At 65.9% G+C, this 16298-nt stretch overlaps 1 protein-coding gene across 24 annotated transcripts in view; it reads left to right on the top strand.

The window, feature by feature from the left end:
* KIF1A (kinesin family member 1A) overlaps positions 1–16298 on the top strand; it is an 89554-nt gene that overhangs the window by 25263 nt on the left and 47993 nt on the right. For 9 of the 24 annotated variants that reach the window (XM_070787042.1, XM_070787040.1, XM_070787038.1 and 6 more), the window contains exons 3-16: positions 1322–1398; positions 2437–2616; positions 3484–3549; positions 3951–4129; positions 5108–5219; positions 6526–6603; positions 6944–7009; positions 7499–7516; positions 9914–9989; positions 11326–11404; positions 11952–12094; positions 12468–12494; positions 13514–13725; positions 14625–14704. In XM_070787042.1, the coding sequence (XP_070643143.1) occupies positions 1322–1398; positions 2437–2616; positions 3484–3549; positions 3951–4129; positions 5108–5219; positions 6526–6603; positions 6944–7009; positions 7499–7516; positions 9914–9989; positions 11326–11404; positions 11952–12094; positions 12468–12494; positions 13514–13725; positions 14625–14704 (1393 nt within the window). The remainder of the gene's footprint in view (positions 1–1321; positions 1399–2436; positions 2617–3483; positions 3550–3950; positions 4130–5107; positions 5220–6525; positions 6604–6943; positions 7010–7498; positions 7517–9913; positions 9990–11325; positions 11405–11951; positions 12095–12467; positions 12495–13513; positions 13726–14624; positions 14705–16298) is intronic. The other 15 variants (XM_070787060.1, XM_070787059.1, XM_070787058.1 and 12 more) reach the window with 3 other exon arrangements.

The raw sequence follows: 16298 nt of genomic DNA, 5'->3' as shown, positions 1-16298 counted from the left end.
CCCATGCGTGTGTCTGTGTCACATTCCCCTTATAAAAAGGACACCAGCCCCGTAGGATCAGGGCCCATCCAACTCCAGTGTGACCTCCTCCTTACCAGTTCCACCTGCCAGGACCCTGTCTCCAAATAAGGTCACATCCTGAGTCCTGGGGTCAGGACTCCATGTATGAATTCTGAGGGGGGTTAGGACTCAGTGATGTGTGAGTGCTGAGGGATGTAACTCAGCCCACCTCAGGGGTGCGGTTTGCTCTCTCAGTGAGAGTTATAGGTCACCCAGGACATGGGCTGGCGGGGCAGGGTGTGGGGTCCTGGAGCTCAGGAAGCGAGGGCCCCAGCCCCCGGTAGCTGAGGAAAGTGGTCCGAGGGGTGGGCAGCATGGCCCGAATCTCCAAGTATAGGGAGGAGGGTGCCGCGCTCCTCAGATGGGATGCTGTGGCGGGGAGTGGCCTGGAGTCCTCTCGCACCAGGATGGCCCGAGTTCCTGGTGGAGGTGAAGCCCCAGGGAGGCGTCTGTCCCCGGCCAGGTGGGCTCTCAGGGGTTCTTGGGGTCCTCTATCAACACAGGCATCGGGGTTCAGACAATGTCCCAGGAGCCTCAGTGCCTGCTGCCTGGCCACAGCAGACATGCTGCCAGCCAAGCCCAGGCCTCCGGGACCCAAGGCCTGTCCAGGGCGTGGGATCCCTGGGGTGCTGTGGCCTTGGGCTGGACACAGGCCTCGGGAGGCCTGCCAGCGGTATTGCTCGTCCCTTGATGAACCGACATTTCGTGAGAGCTGCCTCCCGCTGGCCCAGGTGTGGCTGGTGGAGGAGGGGGATTGGGAGGAGCTGAGGTGAAGACTGCCCCACGGCCCCGAGAGTGGACGCACAGGCCCTGCAGGAGCAGGAATGTGTGGTGTCCCCGCAGAGGGACAGCCAGCACACCCTGGACGTGGATGAGCACATGAGTGTGATGGGCCTCCAAAGCAGCGAGGACGCGGCTGTGATTGACGGTCTTCCGGGCCTCCTAGGGCACGTGTGTGCAGAACAGATGTGAGAGACCAGGGCTGGGGAGGCGAGCAGAGTGTGGACCCAGGAGGAGGGAATGGGCCGTGGGCTTGTGCTCCGACCCAGTGCCTGCAGAGAGGGATCACTCTGCACTGCCTTGGTGACAGAGGATTATCTGGCTCGTCCCTGCCCATTTTGGGGTTGGAGGCTGGATTTTCTGAGGCTAGAGGTCTCTTAGGACCTTGCCTCCCTGCCCTGGGGTTCCTCTCGGGCATGTCCAGGGTCAGTGTGTCCCTGCAGGGCAGCGCTAAACATTATGTCTGTCTCCCTCTCCTTAGCCATCGTTAACCCCAAACAGCCCAAGGAGACGCCCAAAAGCTTCAGCTTCGACTACTCCTATTGGTCACACACCTCGGTAAGCCCAGGGCTGGGGTTCCGGGGGGGTGGAAGCCAGCTCCGCCCTGCTTGCTGTGTGGCCGTCCGCCAGTCCCTTGATCTCTCTGAGGCAGTGGGGTGAGGGACCCACCCGCTCCCCTGCAGGGCTGATGCGGGAGGTGTGGGCTAGGTGGAGGCCTGTGGGGAGGGGCCTGCTTTCCGCAGTTGCCTTGTGTGTGACAGCTCATAGTGCAGGTGCCAGGGGCGCTGTCCCCTGCTGTGACAGGGGCCAGGGGCTGTCAGCCCACCAGGGGCGGTTTCCCAGGGTCTGAGTTGTACGTCTCCTCTTCCCCAGACATCCCAAGCTCAGTGTCCGAAGCTGAACCCGCCCCCTGACGCTGGCCCGCCCACGCCCTCCACTGCACTTCCCCTGGGAGCCAGGAGGCCTCTGGGCTTTTCACCCCCACCTCCTCCATCCTGTCCACACGCAGTCCTGCATCCCCCAGCCTCCTGCATCCTAGGAGGCGTCAGGCCCTCTGCCCCTGGGCCAGGGCCCACCCTGGCTCACATCTCTGAGAGCCTGGTCCCAGGGCTCCCCATTTCACCTTCCGGCCCCTCCTCTCCCACAGTCAGGGTGACCCCCGGTCCTGCCTAAAGAGACCACCGTCTTCAGAACAGTGTCCAAGGGCGATAGCCCAGCCCATGAGCTCCTACCCTGCTGCCTCTCCAGCCCCATCTTGCACTCCACGGCCGCCACACCAAGCTTGGTTTCAGGCACCACGTCATGTACTCCCACTTCCCAGCCTCTGCACATGCTGTTCCCTCTGCTGAAATGCTCTTCCGCTCTGTCGGGCCCTAGCCTGATGGCTCCTCCTACCGCTCCCTCCGGAAGCCGCCCCCCTCCCAGATTATTTCCCCTCTCCAGGTGTCCTGTGAGAGGGTGGGCGGGCAGGTGTCCTTCCCACATCACTGGCCTTGGCCCCGGAGGCCCCTGGTGCGATGCGGGCGCTCAGTGAACCTGGTGGGCGGAGGGCTCGGCACCCCAGCCTCCTGCAGCTGCTCCCCTCTCCTCCTGCAGCCGGAAGACATCAACTACGCCTCACAGAAGCAGGTGTACCGCGACATTGGTGAGGAGATGCTGCAGCACGCCTTCGAAGGCTACAACGTCTGCATCTTCGCCTACGGACAGACTGGGGCTGGCAAGTCCTACACCATGATGGGCAAGCAGGAGAAAGACCAGCAGGGCATCATCCCTCAGGCACGCGGCGGGCGGGGCGGGGCGGGGCGGGGCCTGGGGCGGAGCCTGCGGAGGGCTGCGCAGATGGGGTGTGGTCTGAAGCTGGCTGGGGAGGGGCCTAAAGAAGGCTGCGCAGATGGGGTGTGGTCTGAAGCTGGCTGGGGAGGGGCCTAAAGAAGGCTGTGCAGATGGGTGTGGTCTGAAGCTGGGTGGGGTGGGGCCTTGGGCGGGGCGAGGCCCGGGGAGGGTGGAGCCTGGGGAGGGCGGGAACAGGCCCCCCGGAGAGCCGGGACCAGGAAGAAAGGTAAACCAGGAGGAGGGTAAGGCCTGGGCAGGAGGCAGCATGGGGCAGACTGGCTGTGAAGAAGCTGAAGACTGAGGTCCGTGGATGGGGAGCTGCGGGAGCTGCCCAGCCCTGCCCAGCGCCCACCACGGTCATACCCATGACAGGAAGGCTGGGACAGCTGCTGGTGGGGGCAGCTTTTCCTGGGGAGAGCTGTGAGGGCTGGTGGTCCAGGCAGGGAGAGGTGCTCAGGACAGGAGGTGCACGCTAGGCAGGTCTCCAAATCTGAGCTGGTCAGTACTGGACTTGTCAGGGAGGGGAGAATTTCAGGCGGTCTGCAGCATGGTAGACCCTCTCCCTCATGCAGGTGAGGATGGTGGGAGGAGCAGGAGAGGGTCAGATGTCAGCCGGGGGGCCCCTGAGTTATCAGAAGACAGTGACTCCTAGGCTGCAGGCTTTCTTGGTGCCTTTAATGTGGACCGTGAGGGTGTGGGAGGCGCTTGGGGAGCAGAATCCTTGCTGGGGTGCAGGAGCCCAGCACCTTGAGAAACAGGGCTCTGGGGACAGCCCAGCCTCACGTCTGACTGTATCCTCTATCCCGGCAGCTCTGCGAGGACCTCTTCTCCCGCATCAACGACACGACCAACGATAACATGTCCTACTCCGTGGAGGTAGGGCTCCCCACTGCCTGTCCCTTGGAGTGTGGCTTTTCTGACCTAAAGCCAGTCCCCCCACTGGTTGGTGCCCTTTTCTTGTCATTCTCGCATGTATGTTGCAAATATGCCCGCCCCACGCTGGACGCTGGAAGGGGCAGTGTTATCTCCATGGTGTTTATTGCGCAGCTGCTCGGAGCTGCGTGGCTTGGCTGGGCTGTGGCCAAGGTGGTCCCAGTGTGACCTCCTTGGGCCAGCCAGCAGCATGGCCGTGTGGGCAGGGCCAGGCAGGCGGGGGTGGGCGGATACCTCTACTTACACATTCCAGCAGGGGCCCTGGTCCCAGTGGGTGGCTTGGGTACATGGTGTACCCTGTTTCCCCCGCCTTGGGGGTCCCTGATGTCAACTCTGTCCTGCAGGTCAGCTACATGGAGATTTACTGCGAGCGTGTCCGTGACCTCCTGAACCCCAAGAACAAGGGCAACCTGCGTGTGCGGGAGCACCCGCTTCTGGGTCCCTATGTGGAGGACCTGTCCAAGCTGGCGGTCACCTCCTACAATGACATCCAAGACCTCATGGACTCAGGGAACAAGGCCCGGTGCGTGCGGGTGACGTGCCCACACCCCCTGCCCACCCCACCACAAGCGCAGCCTCGAGTCTCTCCAAGGGAGACAGGGCCTTGGGGCGCCTGTTGGTGTCCCCGTGGTGTTGTTTGGGGCTCCCATTGGGCCTAAGGCCATTTAGGGCACATGACAGCCTGCGAGGGACCTCCAGCTCGCCCAGTGCAGAGGATGCCTTCACCTACACGGGGTCAGCTCCTCCTAGAGGGTCTGGTGATGGCTGCCCTGGGTGAGGCCAGGCTGGGAGGCCCAGCTCTGCCTTCTCGAGGCGTGTGGAGATGGCCAGCCTCAAGGCACTGCCAGCCACAAGTTATTGGTCTCCATGGCTGCAATGCCCTGGACCTCCCAGCCCAGGAGGGTCTGCCCTGGTTGTGGTGGCGACAGCCCCCCATCTGCTACCCAGGGGCTCCCGGGAGGGTGAGGAAGACTGGGTCTGCAGCCGACGCCCGGCACTCTGTCGTGGCCCTGCAGGGGCCTCTCTGTGCAGGGAGCTGTCCAGCAGTGAGCCCAGCCTTTGGGCTTCCTCGGGGGCTCTGCATGTCGGTGGCATTGGGTCCAACCCTGGCCTCTGGTCAGGCAGCCTCAAGCCTTCTCCTGGAGCAACTGGGATGGGATGTGACAGTGGACCCCTCTTTCCCTTCCTGGGGGGCCTTTCCACGCCACCGTCCACAGACCACTGCCCCAGGCGTTGAGTGAGCAATAGCTGGGCTCTGCTGAACCCCTGGAAGCCGAGAGACCACCCCCCAGCCATGGTACCCCGAGTGCCAGGCTCGAGCTGGGGGCTGCAGGAGCCACAGTGGCCAAGGTGGGCAGATGGCGTGGGCTCTGCCCGAGCTCTGACAAGATGGCCCCGAGGACAGACGTCTCATGTCCTCGCCAAGCAGGCTGGCACCACCAGTGGCCCTCACGTCCGACCGCAGGGCGCCAGGTGACCATATGTGGCTTCTGTTCCCCAGGACGGTGGCGGCCACGAACATGAACGAGACCAGCAGCCGCTCCCACGCCGTGTTCAACATCATCTTCACGCAGAAGCGCCATGACGCGGAGACCAACATCACCACAGAGAAAGTGAGCCGGCCGTGAGGGCGGGGCGGGGCGGGGCGGGGCGGGGCGGGGCGGCGGTCAGGCGGGCAAGGAGACCAAGCTGGGTATCAGCCTGCAAGGTGCAGGCGGCGCCTTCACGGGGCGCTGACCGTCCACAGCCCAGCTTGGGCCTCCCCTGAGAGGCCCCCTCATCTGGGCCTTGGGTGCCACCTGGGAGTGGGCGGGACTCAGCTGAGGGGCCGTGACCTTAGATCAGCCTCCCGCCAGGCAGTTATGGTGGAGCCCACGGGGCCCGGGAAGGGTGTCCCCTGGGCTGCACTGCAGGGCAGCCCCGCTGCCCGGGGACGCCTCAGGGCCCTCCCAGGGCGGAGTTGAAGGCCTCAGGTTGAGTGAGCGCCCATCACAGGCTGACCATGGGCCGCGGTGCAGGCTGGGGGCGACCCCCTTGACTGGCCGCCGGCGTCTGTGAGCACAAAGGAGAGCTTGTGCTGAACACCCCTCCCGCCCCGCCCCAGAGGCCCCTCCCACACGCAGGCCTCTCCCACGCGCCCCGCCCCAGAGGCCCCTCCCACGCACCCAGGCCTTGTGAGTGGGCCAGGACAGGGGCCTCGTCTTCTGGGGCTTCTGCCAGACACGCTGACTGAAGGTGCCGGAAGGGGCGGTGGGGCGGGCGCCCACTGTGGCCCTGACCCTCAGCGCCCTGTTTTCTCTGACGGCCCCCACGCCCATCCTGCCATCCAGGCCCGGGACAGTCGGCAGAGGGGCCCCTCAGTCCCTGATGATGCCAGGGTCGCCTCGGCTTGGCGCTGTCCTCCGGGGGCCTGGAAGGGCAGGAGCGCAGAACTGGGCCTGAGCTGGTCTGGCTACGGGCTGCCGCTCCCATCCCTCAGGCTCTGGGCACTGGGGGTTCCTGCCTGCAGCCTCTGTGGCTCCAAAGGGCGTGAGCCTCCCCCAGGAGCATGTGGCGGCCTGCCCAGGCTGGGCGAGTGCCGGGGTCCCTACCCATTGCTGGGGCAGCTGCACCCCCACAGGGCAGCTGACCAGTGGCGGAGGGGCTCTGGGAACTGGGCTCAGATCCCACCATACAGTGAGCCTGGCCTTGGAGTGGGTGACAGTGGTGGTGATGTGTAGGTGAAGAGCAGCCAGCACGCAGCGGGCAGCGGGGGGCGGGGGCTGGGGGGCAGCCTCCCCGGGCGCTGGGCTCGCACGGCAGAGCAGGAGGAGCTGACGGACGACACTGGCCCGGGAGGGTGGGCCCTGCCGGCTGCACCCGGGGGGCAGGCCCCATCGGGCATCGCGGCTCCTGCGTGTGACGCCCCTGTCCTCACAGGTGAGCAAAGTCAGCCTGGTGGACCTGGCTGGGAGTGAGCGGGCCGACTCCACAGGGGCCAAGGGCACACGCCTGAAGGTAGGGCCGCCCCACGAGGGTCCTCACCTACCACCACCGACTGCCCAGCGGGGCCTGATGCCCGGGTGGTCTGAGGGGAGGGGGAGACCGCAGCTCAGGGGAAAATGGACCAACACCCAGTGGGGGCGGCCGCAAAGGGTGGACGGAAGGGGAGTTGATTTCCTGCACCCACTTTGGTCCTGCCTTCATAGGATGGGGAGGGCGGGAGGGTTCACAGGTCCCCCAGGCTGGGGGGCTGGGCGCTGGGCCTCCCATCAGGGCAGCTCAGCTCAGGTCGGGGTCCCACGGGAGCGAGGGCCTCCGAGGCCACCTGACACCCGGCCACATCATCCCCGTGCAGGAGGGAGCCAACATCAACAAGTCCCTGACCACCCTGGGCAAGGTCATCTCTGCACTGGCCGAGATGGTGAGTGAGCCCCGGGTGCTGCAGCCTGGGGGATGGGGCAGGGGAGGGGGACGCTGGGAACCGCCCCTTGTCCTGGTGCTGTCCGTTCTGTGGGGCTGGGCCCACAGAAAAGCTGCAGAGTGTGGGGACGGAGTCTCCGGCTGGAGGTGGAGCCAGGATCCTGTCGTTCCCTGGAGCCTGTGAGACCAGGACGTGCCATCTCCCTCACGGGCCCTGAGGGTGGCCTTGGGCTCCAGGTGCTGTGATCCTGGGTGCCCCCCAGGCCGCCCGGCAGGAGGAGCTGAGACCCTCGAGTGATGGCTCGGCCTGGTGGAGGATGTGTGGGGGTGTGAACTCAGATTCCGCGCCATCCTGCTCTGAGGGCAGAGGGCAGAGCAAGGGCCGGTGGCCGTGACGGGCAGCAATGGGGTGCGGGGGGCTGTGGGCAGAGCTGGGGTCTCCGCCCCAGGCCCAGAGCTCTGTCCTCAGACTCTGTCTTCGCTTTTGCAGGATTCTGGGCCCAACAAGGTAAGCAGGGCTCCCCCTGTTCTGGGGAAGGTCTCAGCCTTTGGTGGGAGGGGGAAGCCGTGGGAGCCCAGCACACAGCAGCCCTGCTCGGAGCTGGGCTGGGCCCGTGAGCGGAGAGCAGGCTGTGGGGCGGACGAGAGGCGGCAGGAGACCAGGAGATCCCTGGGAGCTAACAGGGACGAGCACAGGGATGAGCCTCGTACAGGACAAGGCTGGGTTGTGAGCGTGACCCGAGCGGGAGCCTCTTGTCGGCATGGCCTGGGGGGCGTCACGGGAGAGGCGGCCCGGGGTCGGGGCCTGGGGGTCGTGGAGGAGCCGAGCGGGCAGGCGGCGCCGCTGTGCAGCTGTGCGGCCCTGAGTCCTGAGGCGGAGCCGGAAGAGCTTGGTTGGTGTGAGGGGAGGGCACGGGCTTAGGACTCGTGAGGAGGCAGGAGAGGGGCCACACAAGCATCTGCGAGGAGCGAGCCCAGCGTGTAGGTGCTGTGTGGATGTGTGTGAGGAGCCGTGGAGGAGGCGCGTGCCGTGGCAGGCGACCCAGAAGAGGTTGTGAGGAGCCCTGTGAGGGCGTGAGAGCGAGCGGGAAATGGGACTGTGAGGAGCCGAGAGAGGCTCTGGGCAGCTGTTGGCCCGAGGAGGAGTGTGAGGCGACGCACACGCGGCTGCTGAGGAGCCGCAGGTGAGCGCAGGCCGTGCCGGGGAGGCAGACGTGACCCTGTGCGGAGACGGAGGGGCTCTGGGGAGTCGTGAGAAGCTGTGTGGAGACCGAGACAGTGTGTGTGGAAGGCGTGGGAATTGTGTGCAGAGCTGGCACGCTGTGCGGGGCCGTGTGAGGACACGTGTGGAGCCGCGGCTCAGCGGGAGCTGCTGGGGAGCGGCTCTGAGAGCCACGGAGCGCCCGTGCGAGGGACGAGATGAGGACCCGCTGTGTGCAGAGAGGCGTGCGGAGACGCGGGAGCGGGCGCGGGGCACCGGGAGAGCCGGGCAGCCCTGTGGCACGGCGCTGGGGGCAGCGCGAGGGTCGGCGAGGGGGGCTGCGCACCAAGGTGTGAGTAGCGCGTAGAGACTGCGTGCAAAACTGTGAGGACTCGTGGGGATGCTGGGGAGCTGAGGAGATGTGAGAGGAAGTGTGCGAGATGCTGTGGGGAGTGTGAGGAGCGTGTGCATGGAGCCTGTGGTGAGTATGAGAGGAGCCGTGTGAGGAGTTGTGTGGGGACTAGAGAAAGTGTGTGAGATGCTGTGAGGAGTGTGAGGGGTGTGTGCGTGGTGGTGAGTTATGAGAGGAGCCGTGTGAGGAGTTGTGTGGGGATGCGTGAGAAGACAAGTGGACACGTGTGTGTGACCTGTGGGAGCTGTGAGGAGTGTGAGGGACCCCGTGACAAATGGTGACAAGCTGTTGGGGAAACACGAGAAACTCTGTGAGGAGGTGCGGAGCTTAGGTGAGACACTGAAGAACCGTGTGATGAGCCGGCGCGTAGCTCGGTGAGCGGAGCGGGAGGAGCCATGTGGGGCGCCGCGCGAAGGACCGAGGAAGGACTGTGACTTCCAGGAGCTGAGCAAGATGGTTTTGAGGAGCCAGTTGAGGGTCAGCCCTGGACGCAAGAGCGTGGGTGCCCGCAGGTAATGAGGCCGAGGGCCCGGCCTGACCTGCTCCCCAGCGGCGTCAGGAAGCAGCTGGCTGGGACGTGCTGGGAGGCAGCCACAGGTTGGCTGTGGGCTGGTGAAGGCTGGCGGCATCTGGACGCGCCCTTGGGCTGCCATGTAGGGAGCAGCTGGCGGGGGGTGGCCGGGTGGCAGGCAGGACAGTGAGGGTCAGGGGCGAAGGTCCCGGGGCTGAGGTGCTCGGGCCATGCAGACGGAGCAGAGGGAACAGCCTTTGAGGGAGCTGCCAGCCAGGACCCCTCGTGGGGTGACTGCGTGACTGGGGCATTTACTGTGGAAACGAGTCTGACAGAGGCGGCAGAGGTTCACCCTTGAGGATTAAGTGATAGAAACACAAGGTGGACATCGAGTCTGTCACCACCAAGTTTGCAAAGGAAGGCCTCCCTGGGCCAAGGAGGAGTTCTGGGGGCTGGATGCTCTCAAACCCGCTCAGTAACCCCCGCCCCACAGCCAGGACTTCCAGGCCTCGGTCCTGCAGGCTCCCCTCGGGGCCTGAAGAGCAGCAGCCCGTGTCTGTGTGGCTCCCGAGGGGCCTGGGACAGACAAGGAGAGGCTGAGGAATGTGCTGGCAGGTCCCCAGTTCCAGTTCCAGCGGGGGCGCCCTGGGTCTGGGGGGAGAGGCCGTGAGGGCAGACCCAGCCGCGAGCCCTGGGCAGCCAGCCCGCGCTCCCCGTCTGTGCCCCCCTGACCCCACCTCAGGTGGGCTCGGGGCTGACCTTGGACGCCCGTCCCCCACAGAACAAGAAGAAGAAGAAGACAGACTTCATTCCCTACAGAGACTCGGTGCTGACGTGGCTCCTCCGGGAAAACCTAGGTGAGGACTCGCCCGGCCTGGGACCTGACACCTGCCGGGCACCACCTTCACCCCCGCTCTGTCTCGGAGGGCGCCCATCCTTCCCTGGCTGAGCGGTGAGCCCAGGGGCTCTTCCCGGGGGACCAGAGCGATGTCAGCAGTGGGTTTACGCTACCAGGCTGGGGGCAGGTGGCCCTCGGGGCCGCAGACGTGCAGTCCCCACGTCGGTGCCCCTGGCTCGGGGCACTGGCGCCCTGACCGTCACAGGGACTTGCCTCCCCCTGTCTGTGACCCCTGGGAGCCCTGCTGGCTGTCCGGAGCTGGCTTCCTTCCCCGCCTTCCCCTCCAGCTGAGCTCTGAGCCAGTGAGAGGGAGATGGAGCCTGAGACACCCCAACACCCGTGTGTTCCGCCCAAACTGGCCCTGGGGTCCGCGCTGCCTACCCTTACAGCAGGGTGCAGGGGCTGGGGGGACTGATGTCCAGAAGGGTGAGCTGAGTCCCGGGCTGCTGTGGACGGCTGGGGCTCTGGGGCCTTCCTTGGCTGCATGGCTACCAAGGGCCATGACCCTGACCCCCAGAAGCAGCCTGGCTGCTCTCTGGTGTGGGCCTCATCAGGTGCAGCGCCAGGCCTCCTGGTGGAGAAGAGGGTAGGTGGGAGACGGGGTGAAAGTGCCCCCCGGGGGGGGACACGAGAGTCTCAGGAGTGTGTGTCCCGTCACCCGGCCTCTCCCCGGGGGCCACACTCAGGCCCCGCCCCAGGGTGGGCATTGCACCCCTAGTCCTTCACACTGCCAGCCCGCAGTCCCTGGGGGGCCGCACCCTCAGAACGCTGCCCCGGGACACAGGTCCTTGGGGTCAGTGTGTCCAGAGCCCCAGCAAGGGCAGGACAAGGAGCAAGCCTGGGGCCGCCCCAGCCCTGGCCCGACAGGACCTGCTGCCCAGAGGAGAACGGAGTCAGATGGCCGATTGCCTCATGCTGTGCGTGTCCTCACGCTGCATCTGGGAGACCAGGCTGGGAGTCTGATGGGAAACACATCCCAGATGACAGAGACCAAAGTGAAATCTCTATTGGACACAAACAGTCCTTATCCACTAGTAAATGCCGTAAAACCCCCGCAACGTGCTTCTTTATCATAGGGAGGGGGTGGCTGCTTGTTGTAACGTGACCCCAAATGTGAGAAAAACGTTTTTTTATGTAGAAGACAAGCAAGCCAGGTGCCTGGCTTGAGAGGGAGGCCGGCCTCCTGCCGTCTGCTCCCTCCCAGTGGCCCGCTGTGGGGGGGCACCAGGAGGGTGGGGGATGGGACGGGTGGGCGGGGCTGACCCTCGTGGCAACCGACGGGTCTCTTCCCACAGGCGGGAACTCCAGGACCGCGATGGTGGCGGCGCTGAGCCCCGCAGACATCAACTATGACGAGACGCTGAGCACCCTGAGGTGTGTCCCGAGGGGGCTGGGGTGGCGGGAGCGGACCCTGCAGGCGCCTCCAGTGGGCCGGCTCCGCTGGGCCCCTCAAGGCTCCCAGTGGCCGGCAGGGCCCCCAGGACTTCACGGGCCTCTTGTGTGTCCCACCGCTTGTGACCTCGAGTGGCCCCGGGACCCCGAAACGAAGCTGGGAGAGCAGTGCTCTCGGCTGAGTGGTTCACCCCGACCTGCAGGCCATGGAGCCACTGGGGGTCTTTAATGAGCCCCCAGGGACAGGCGTGTCTGCAGGTCCTGCTGGCCAGGGCGTTCTCGCCTCCTGGCAGGGAACACATAGAGCTGGGGTGCAGGTTAGACTGCTCCGTGCACCCCGGGGCCACAGGGCCGAGTGGGAAAAGATCCCCGTGGGGAGAAGATCCCCCCCGGTCCCCTCCCCTCCTGGGGCCTTGGTTTCCCCAAGTGCTGAGCCCCTGTAGGGCGGTGCCCCACAGGTGGGTGCAGGCGGGGCTCCAGGTGCCCTCGGCCGCCAGGCGCGCAGCCCCCAGTGCCCCTTGCCTCCCAGGTACGCCGACCGGGCCAAGCAGATCCGCTGCAACGCTGTCATCAACGAGGACCCCAACAACAAGCTGATCCGAGAGCTGAAGGACGAGGTGACGCGGCTGCGGGACCTGCTCTACGCCCAGGGTCTGGGCGACATCACCGACAGTGAGTGTCTGTGCCCGCCTGTCCCCACAGGGCAGTGGGGCTGCGGCCCCAGCTCCTTCCTGGGCCCACCACCCGCCGACGGCGGCCCTTGTGGCCCGAGGTCCAGGCTCTGCTGCGGGTTCTAGGGCTGAGTGGCCTCTGGGTGGGGGGCCAGGGTCCTGGTCCTGGAGGGACCTGGCGGGCGGCGTGTTCGGGTTTGCAGCTGGCCCGAGCAGGCCAGCAACGGCTTTCCTGGAAGCCGCATGGGCAGGAGGCGCCGGGCCGCCCCCGCGCCCGCCGAGGACCACCGCCCTGCCTGAGGCCTGGCCTAGGACGCGCCCTCTGGAGGCAAACCTGGTCTTCTGTTTCTGTCTCTCCCACGCCTGCCCCGCAGCCGGCACTGTGCCCGGAGGACCCAGATGTGTGTATCCCCTGCTCTCTGTGCACCCCGCTTCCGCCGGCCTGTGGGTGTAGGGCAGCACGGGGCGGGCGCACCCTCTCTGCAGCCGTCCCCTCCTTGGGGCTGGAGGACCAGCGTCCTCTTACTCACGCGCCCTGCGGGCCGTGCTCCTGGCTCACCCCCTTGTCTGCTGGGTGACTAAGGCAACGGGGAGGCCTGGAGCAGCCAAGGCCTCTTGAGGCTGAGCATGGCTGAGGTCAGGCTCTGACCCCCATGTTTCTAGAGGCCTGGGAAATGCTGAACATCAGCACAGAGACCAGGACAGCTCGGTGGCTGGCTCTGTCCCGGCCTCCCTTGACCTCACCCAGCCCAAGCCCCCTCCCTTGGAAATGCAGGAGTCTGCTGCCAGGCCCCTCTGGCCTGCGTCTCCCACTGGCCCTGGGCAGGAGAGCAGCTGGGTGCCCCTTCCCCACCCAAGAGCCGTAGGCCGCCCTGGACTTCCCCGGCACCCCGTGCTGCCCTACGCTTGCCGCTTCTCTGCTGTGTGTCTGCTTCTGCCAGGAGGGGCCGGGCACCTCCCGCCCCAGGGGGTGTCACAGCGCCCGCCTCCCAGCCACGGGGGTCTCAGAGCAGTGTGTGGGGTGGAGGAGCGGGAGCCCCCTTGGAGGTCCCACAGCTGACTCTCTGCCAGGGAGCTCAGTGGGGTCGGCAGTGCAGCCCAGCCCCCACAGCTCGGGGCTCCAGTGGGCGTGTAGGGTGGTGGAGCAGGTGAGGATAAGTGTCAGGGCCAGGGTTCAGGGGGCTGCCGGCTGGGGACAGCAGGGGCGGTGGGCAGGAGGGCAGGGGGGTTGGTGAGCGGGCAGGGGAGCAGAGGCCCCGGGAGGGGGGTGGCGGCGGGGGCAGCCTTGCATGCGCTCGCCCGGGCGCCCAGCTCCTTCCTGGTCCTCGTGTGCTGCCTTCCTCCCACCCGTCTCCTGCTTTTTCCCAACTCGGTCTTTCTTTTCTCTCCTCCCGTCTGTCTGCCCCCCTTCCTCCCATAGACGTGTCCGACCTTGAGAACAATAACCGTAGCCGTGGCGGGGTGGAGCTGAACCCAGCCCCTGACAATCTCTCCACAGTGACCAGCGCCCTGGTGGGCATGAGCCCCTCGTCCTCACTCTCGGCCCTGTCCAGCCGTGCCGCCTCCGTGTCCAGCCTGCACGAGCGCATCTTGTTTGCCCCGGGCAGCGAGGAGGCCATCGAAAGGCTGAAGGTGAGGCAGGGCCGGGCTCAGGTGGTGAGCACGGGGCCCGAGACCCCTCCTCTCGGACGGTCACAGGCAGAGGGTCAGAGGCGGCGTGAGCAGTGCCAGGAGACGCGGCTGCATCCTGGCCCCAGACCTGCTGGTGCCCGCCCAGGGACCCAGTGCTCCCTGTCCAGGATCGCGGGGCCCATCTGCTGAGCAGGGCAGGCGGGTGTCCCAGAGCCTCTGCGTCCCCTCCTGGGTCTCCATGCTCGCACCCGCCCTGGCATAGCCACCCACCCCCTGGCTGGCCATAGGCAAGCTGCTTGTAGGGTTCTGGTTACTGGCTTCCTTCAGCAGATGGGTACTCAGTGCCGGCTGTGAGCAGTGGATGGTGAGCCCACCGTGGAGACCGAAGGGACTCAGGGGACAAAGACACAGGGGCCGGACCCGGCCTGACGCGGGGGCGTGCGGTCACCCTGGGGCGTAGGCCCCCTTATGCTGGGGGACCAGCAGAGTGCGGGTTTCACCTGCGGTGTGGGATTCCACCAAGGACATGGGGGTCCCACCGTGGCTGGGGGTCCCGGAAGGGAGCGGGGAGACGGCATGGAAATGGGATGCATCGTCCGTCTGTCCGCAGTCAGGGGATACCTGAGCCTCGGAACCAGCAACTTGGCATCTCGACATGTGCTTCTCTTCCAGGTGTAGTCAGCCTCCGCTCTGTTTTCTGTCCACAGGACAGACGTGCCTTCTTTGCATGTGCTGACCCTCAGCCCTTCACCTTGATCTTTCAGACTTCGTGCTGCCTAGATGGACCAGAACTGGGGTGTTGGGCCCTGGCTACTCATCTCCCCTTTGCCTGGCACCCAAGCCTCTGTGCACTGCCTGCCCCCAACCCTGACCTCATTCTTTTCTGTCTCCCTTCCCAGGAGACAGAAAAGATCATCGCTGAGCTCAACGAGACCTGGGAGGAGAAGCTGCGGCGGACGGAAGCCATCCGGATGGAGAGGTGGGTGCTGGGGGCTGGGGACCAGGCCATCTGATGGAGAGGTGGGAGCTAGGGGGCTGGGGACCAGGCCATCTGATGGAGAGGTGGGAGGTTGGGGCTGGGACCAGGCCATCTGATGGAGAGGTGGGTGGTGGGGGCTGGGACCAGGCCATCTGATGGAGAGGTGGGTGCTGGGGGCTGGGACCAGGCCATCTGATGGAGAGGTGGGAGCTAGGGGGCTCGGGACCAGACCATCTGATGGAGAGGTGGGTGGTTGGGGCTGGGACCAGGCCATTTAATGGAGAGGTGGGTGGTGGGGCTGGGACCAGGCCATCTGATGGAGAGGTGGGTGGTGGGGGCTGGGACCAGGCCATCTGATGGAGAGGTGGGAGCTGGGGGGCTGGGGACCAGACCATCTGATGGAGAGGTGGGTGGTTGGGGCTGGAACCAGGCCATTTAATGGAGAGGTGGGTGGTGGGGCTGGGACCAGGCCATCTGATGGAGAGGTGGGTGGTGGGGGCTGGGACCAGGCCATCTGATGGAGAGGTGGGAGCTGGGGGGCTGGGGACCAGACCATCTGATGGAGAGGTGGGAGCTGGGGGGCTGGGGACCAGACCATCTGATGGAGAAGTGGGAGCTGAGGGGCTGGGGACCAGACCATCTGATGGAGAGCTGGGTGGTTGGGGCTGGGACCAAGGCCATTTAATGGAGAGGTGGGTGGTGGGGCTGGGACCAGGCCATCTGATGGAGAGGTGGGTGGTGGGGGCTGGGACCAGGCCATCTGATGGAGAGGTGGGAGCTGGGGGGCTGGGGACCAGACCATCTGATGGAGAGGTGGGTGGTTGGGGCTGGGACCAGGCCATTTAATGGAGAGGTGGGTGGTGGGGCTGGGACCAGGCCATCTGATGGAGAGGTGGGAGCTGGGGGGCTGGGGATCAGACCACCTAATGGAGAGATGGGTGGTTGGGGCTGGGACCAGGCCATTTAATGGAGAGGTGGGTGGTGGGGCTGGGACCAGGCCATCTGATGGAGAGGTGGGTGGTGGGGGCTGGGACCAGGCCATCTGATGGAGAGGTGGGAGCTGGGGGGCTGGGGACCAGACCATCTGATGGAGAGGTGGGAGCTGGGGGGCTGGGGACCAGACCATCTGATGGAGAAGTGGGAGCTGAGGGGCTGGGGACCAGACCATCTGATGGAGAGCTGGGTGGTTGGGGCTGGGACCAGGCCATTTAATGGAGAGGTGGGTGGTGGGGCTGGGACCAGGCCATCTGATGGAGAGGTGGGTGGTGGGGGCTGGGACCAGGCCATCTGATGGAGAGGTGGGAGCTGGGGGGCTGGGGACCAGACCATCTGATGGAGAGGTGGGTGGTTGGGGCTGGGACCAGGCCATTTAATGGAGAGGTGGGTGGTGGGGCTGGGACCAGGCCATCTGATGGAGAGGTGGGAGCTGGGGGGCTGGGGATCAGACCACCTAATGGAGAGATGGGTGGTTGGGGCTGGGACCAGGCCATTTAATGGAGAGGTGGGTGGTGGGGCTGGGACCAGGCCATCTGATGGAGAGGTGGGTGGTGGGGGCTGGGACCAGGCCATCTGATGGAGAGGTGGGAGCTGGGGG

This window comes from Bos indicus, chromosome 3 (assembly GCF_029378745.1).
Source record: "Bos indicus isolate NIAB-ARS_2022 breed Sahiwal x Tharparkar chromosome 3, NIAB-ARS_B.indTharparkar_mat_pri_1.0, whole genome shotgun sequence".
Lineage (NCBI taxonomy): Eukaryota > Metazoa > Chordata > Mammalia > Artiodactyla > Bovidae > Bos > Bos indicus.
Note: the sequence above shows the minus strand (reverse complement) of the source record. Positions and strands in the feature narration are given on the sequence as shown.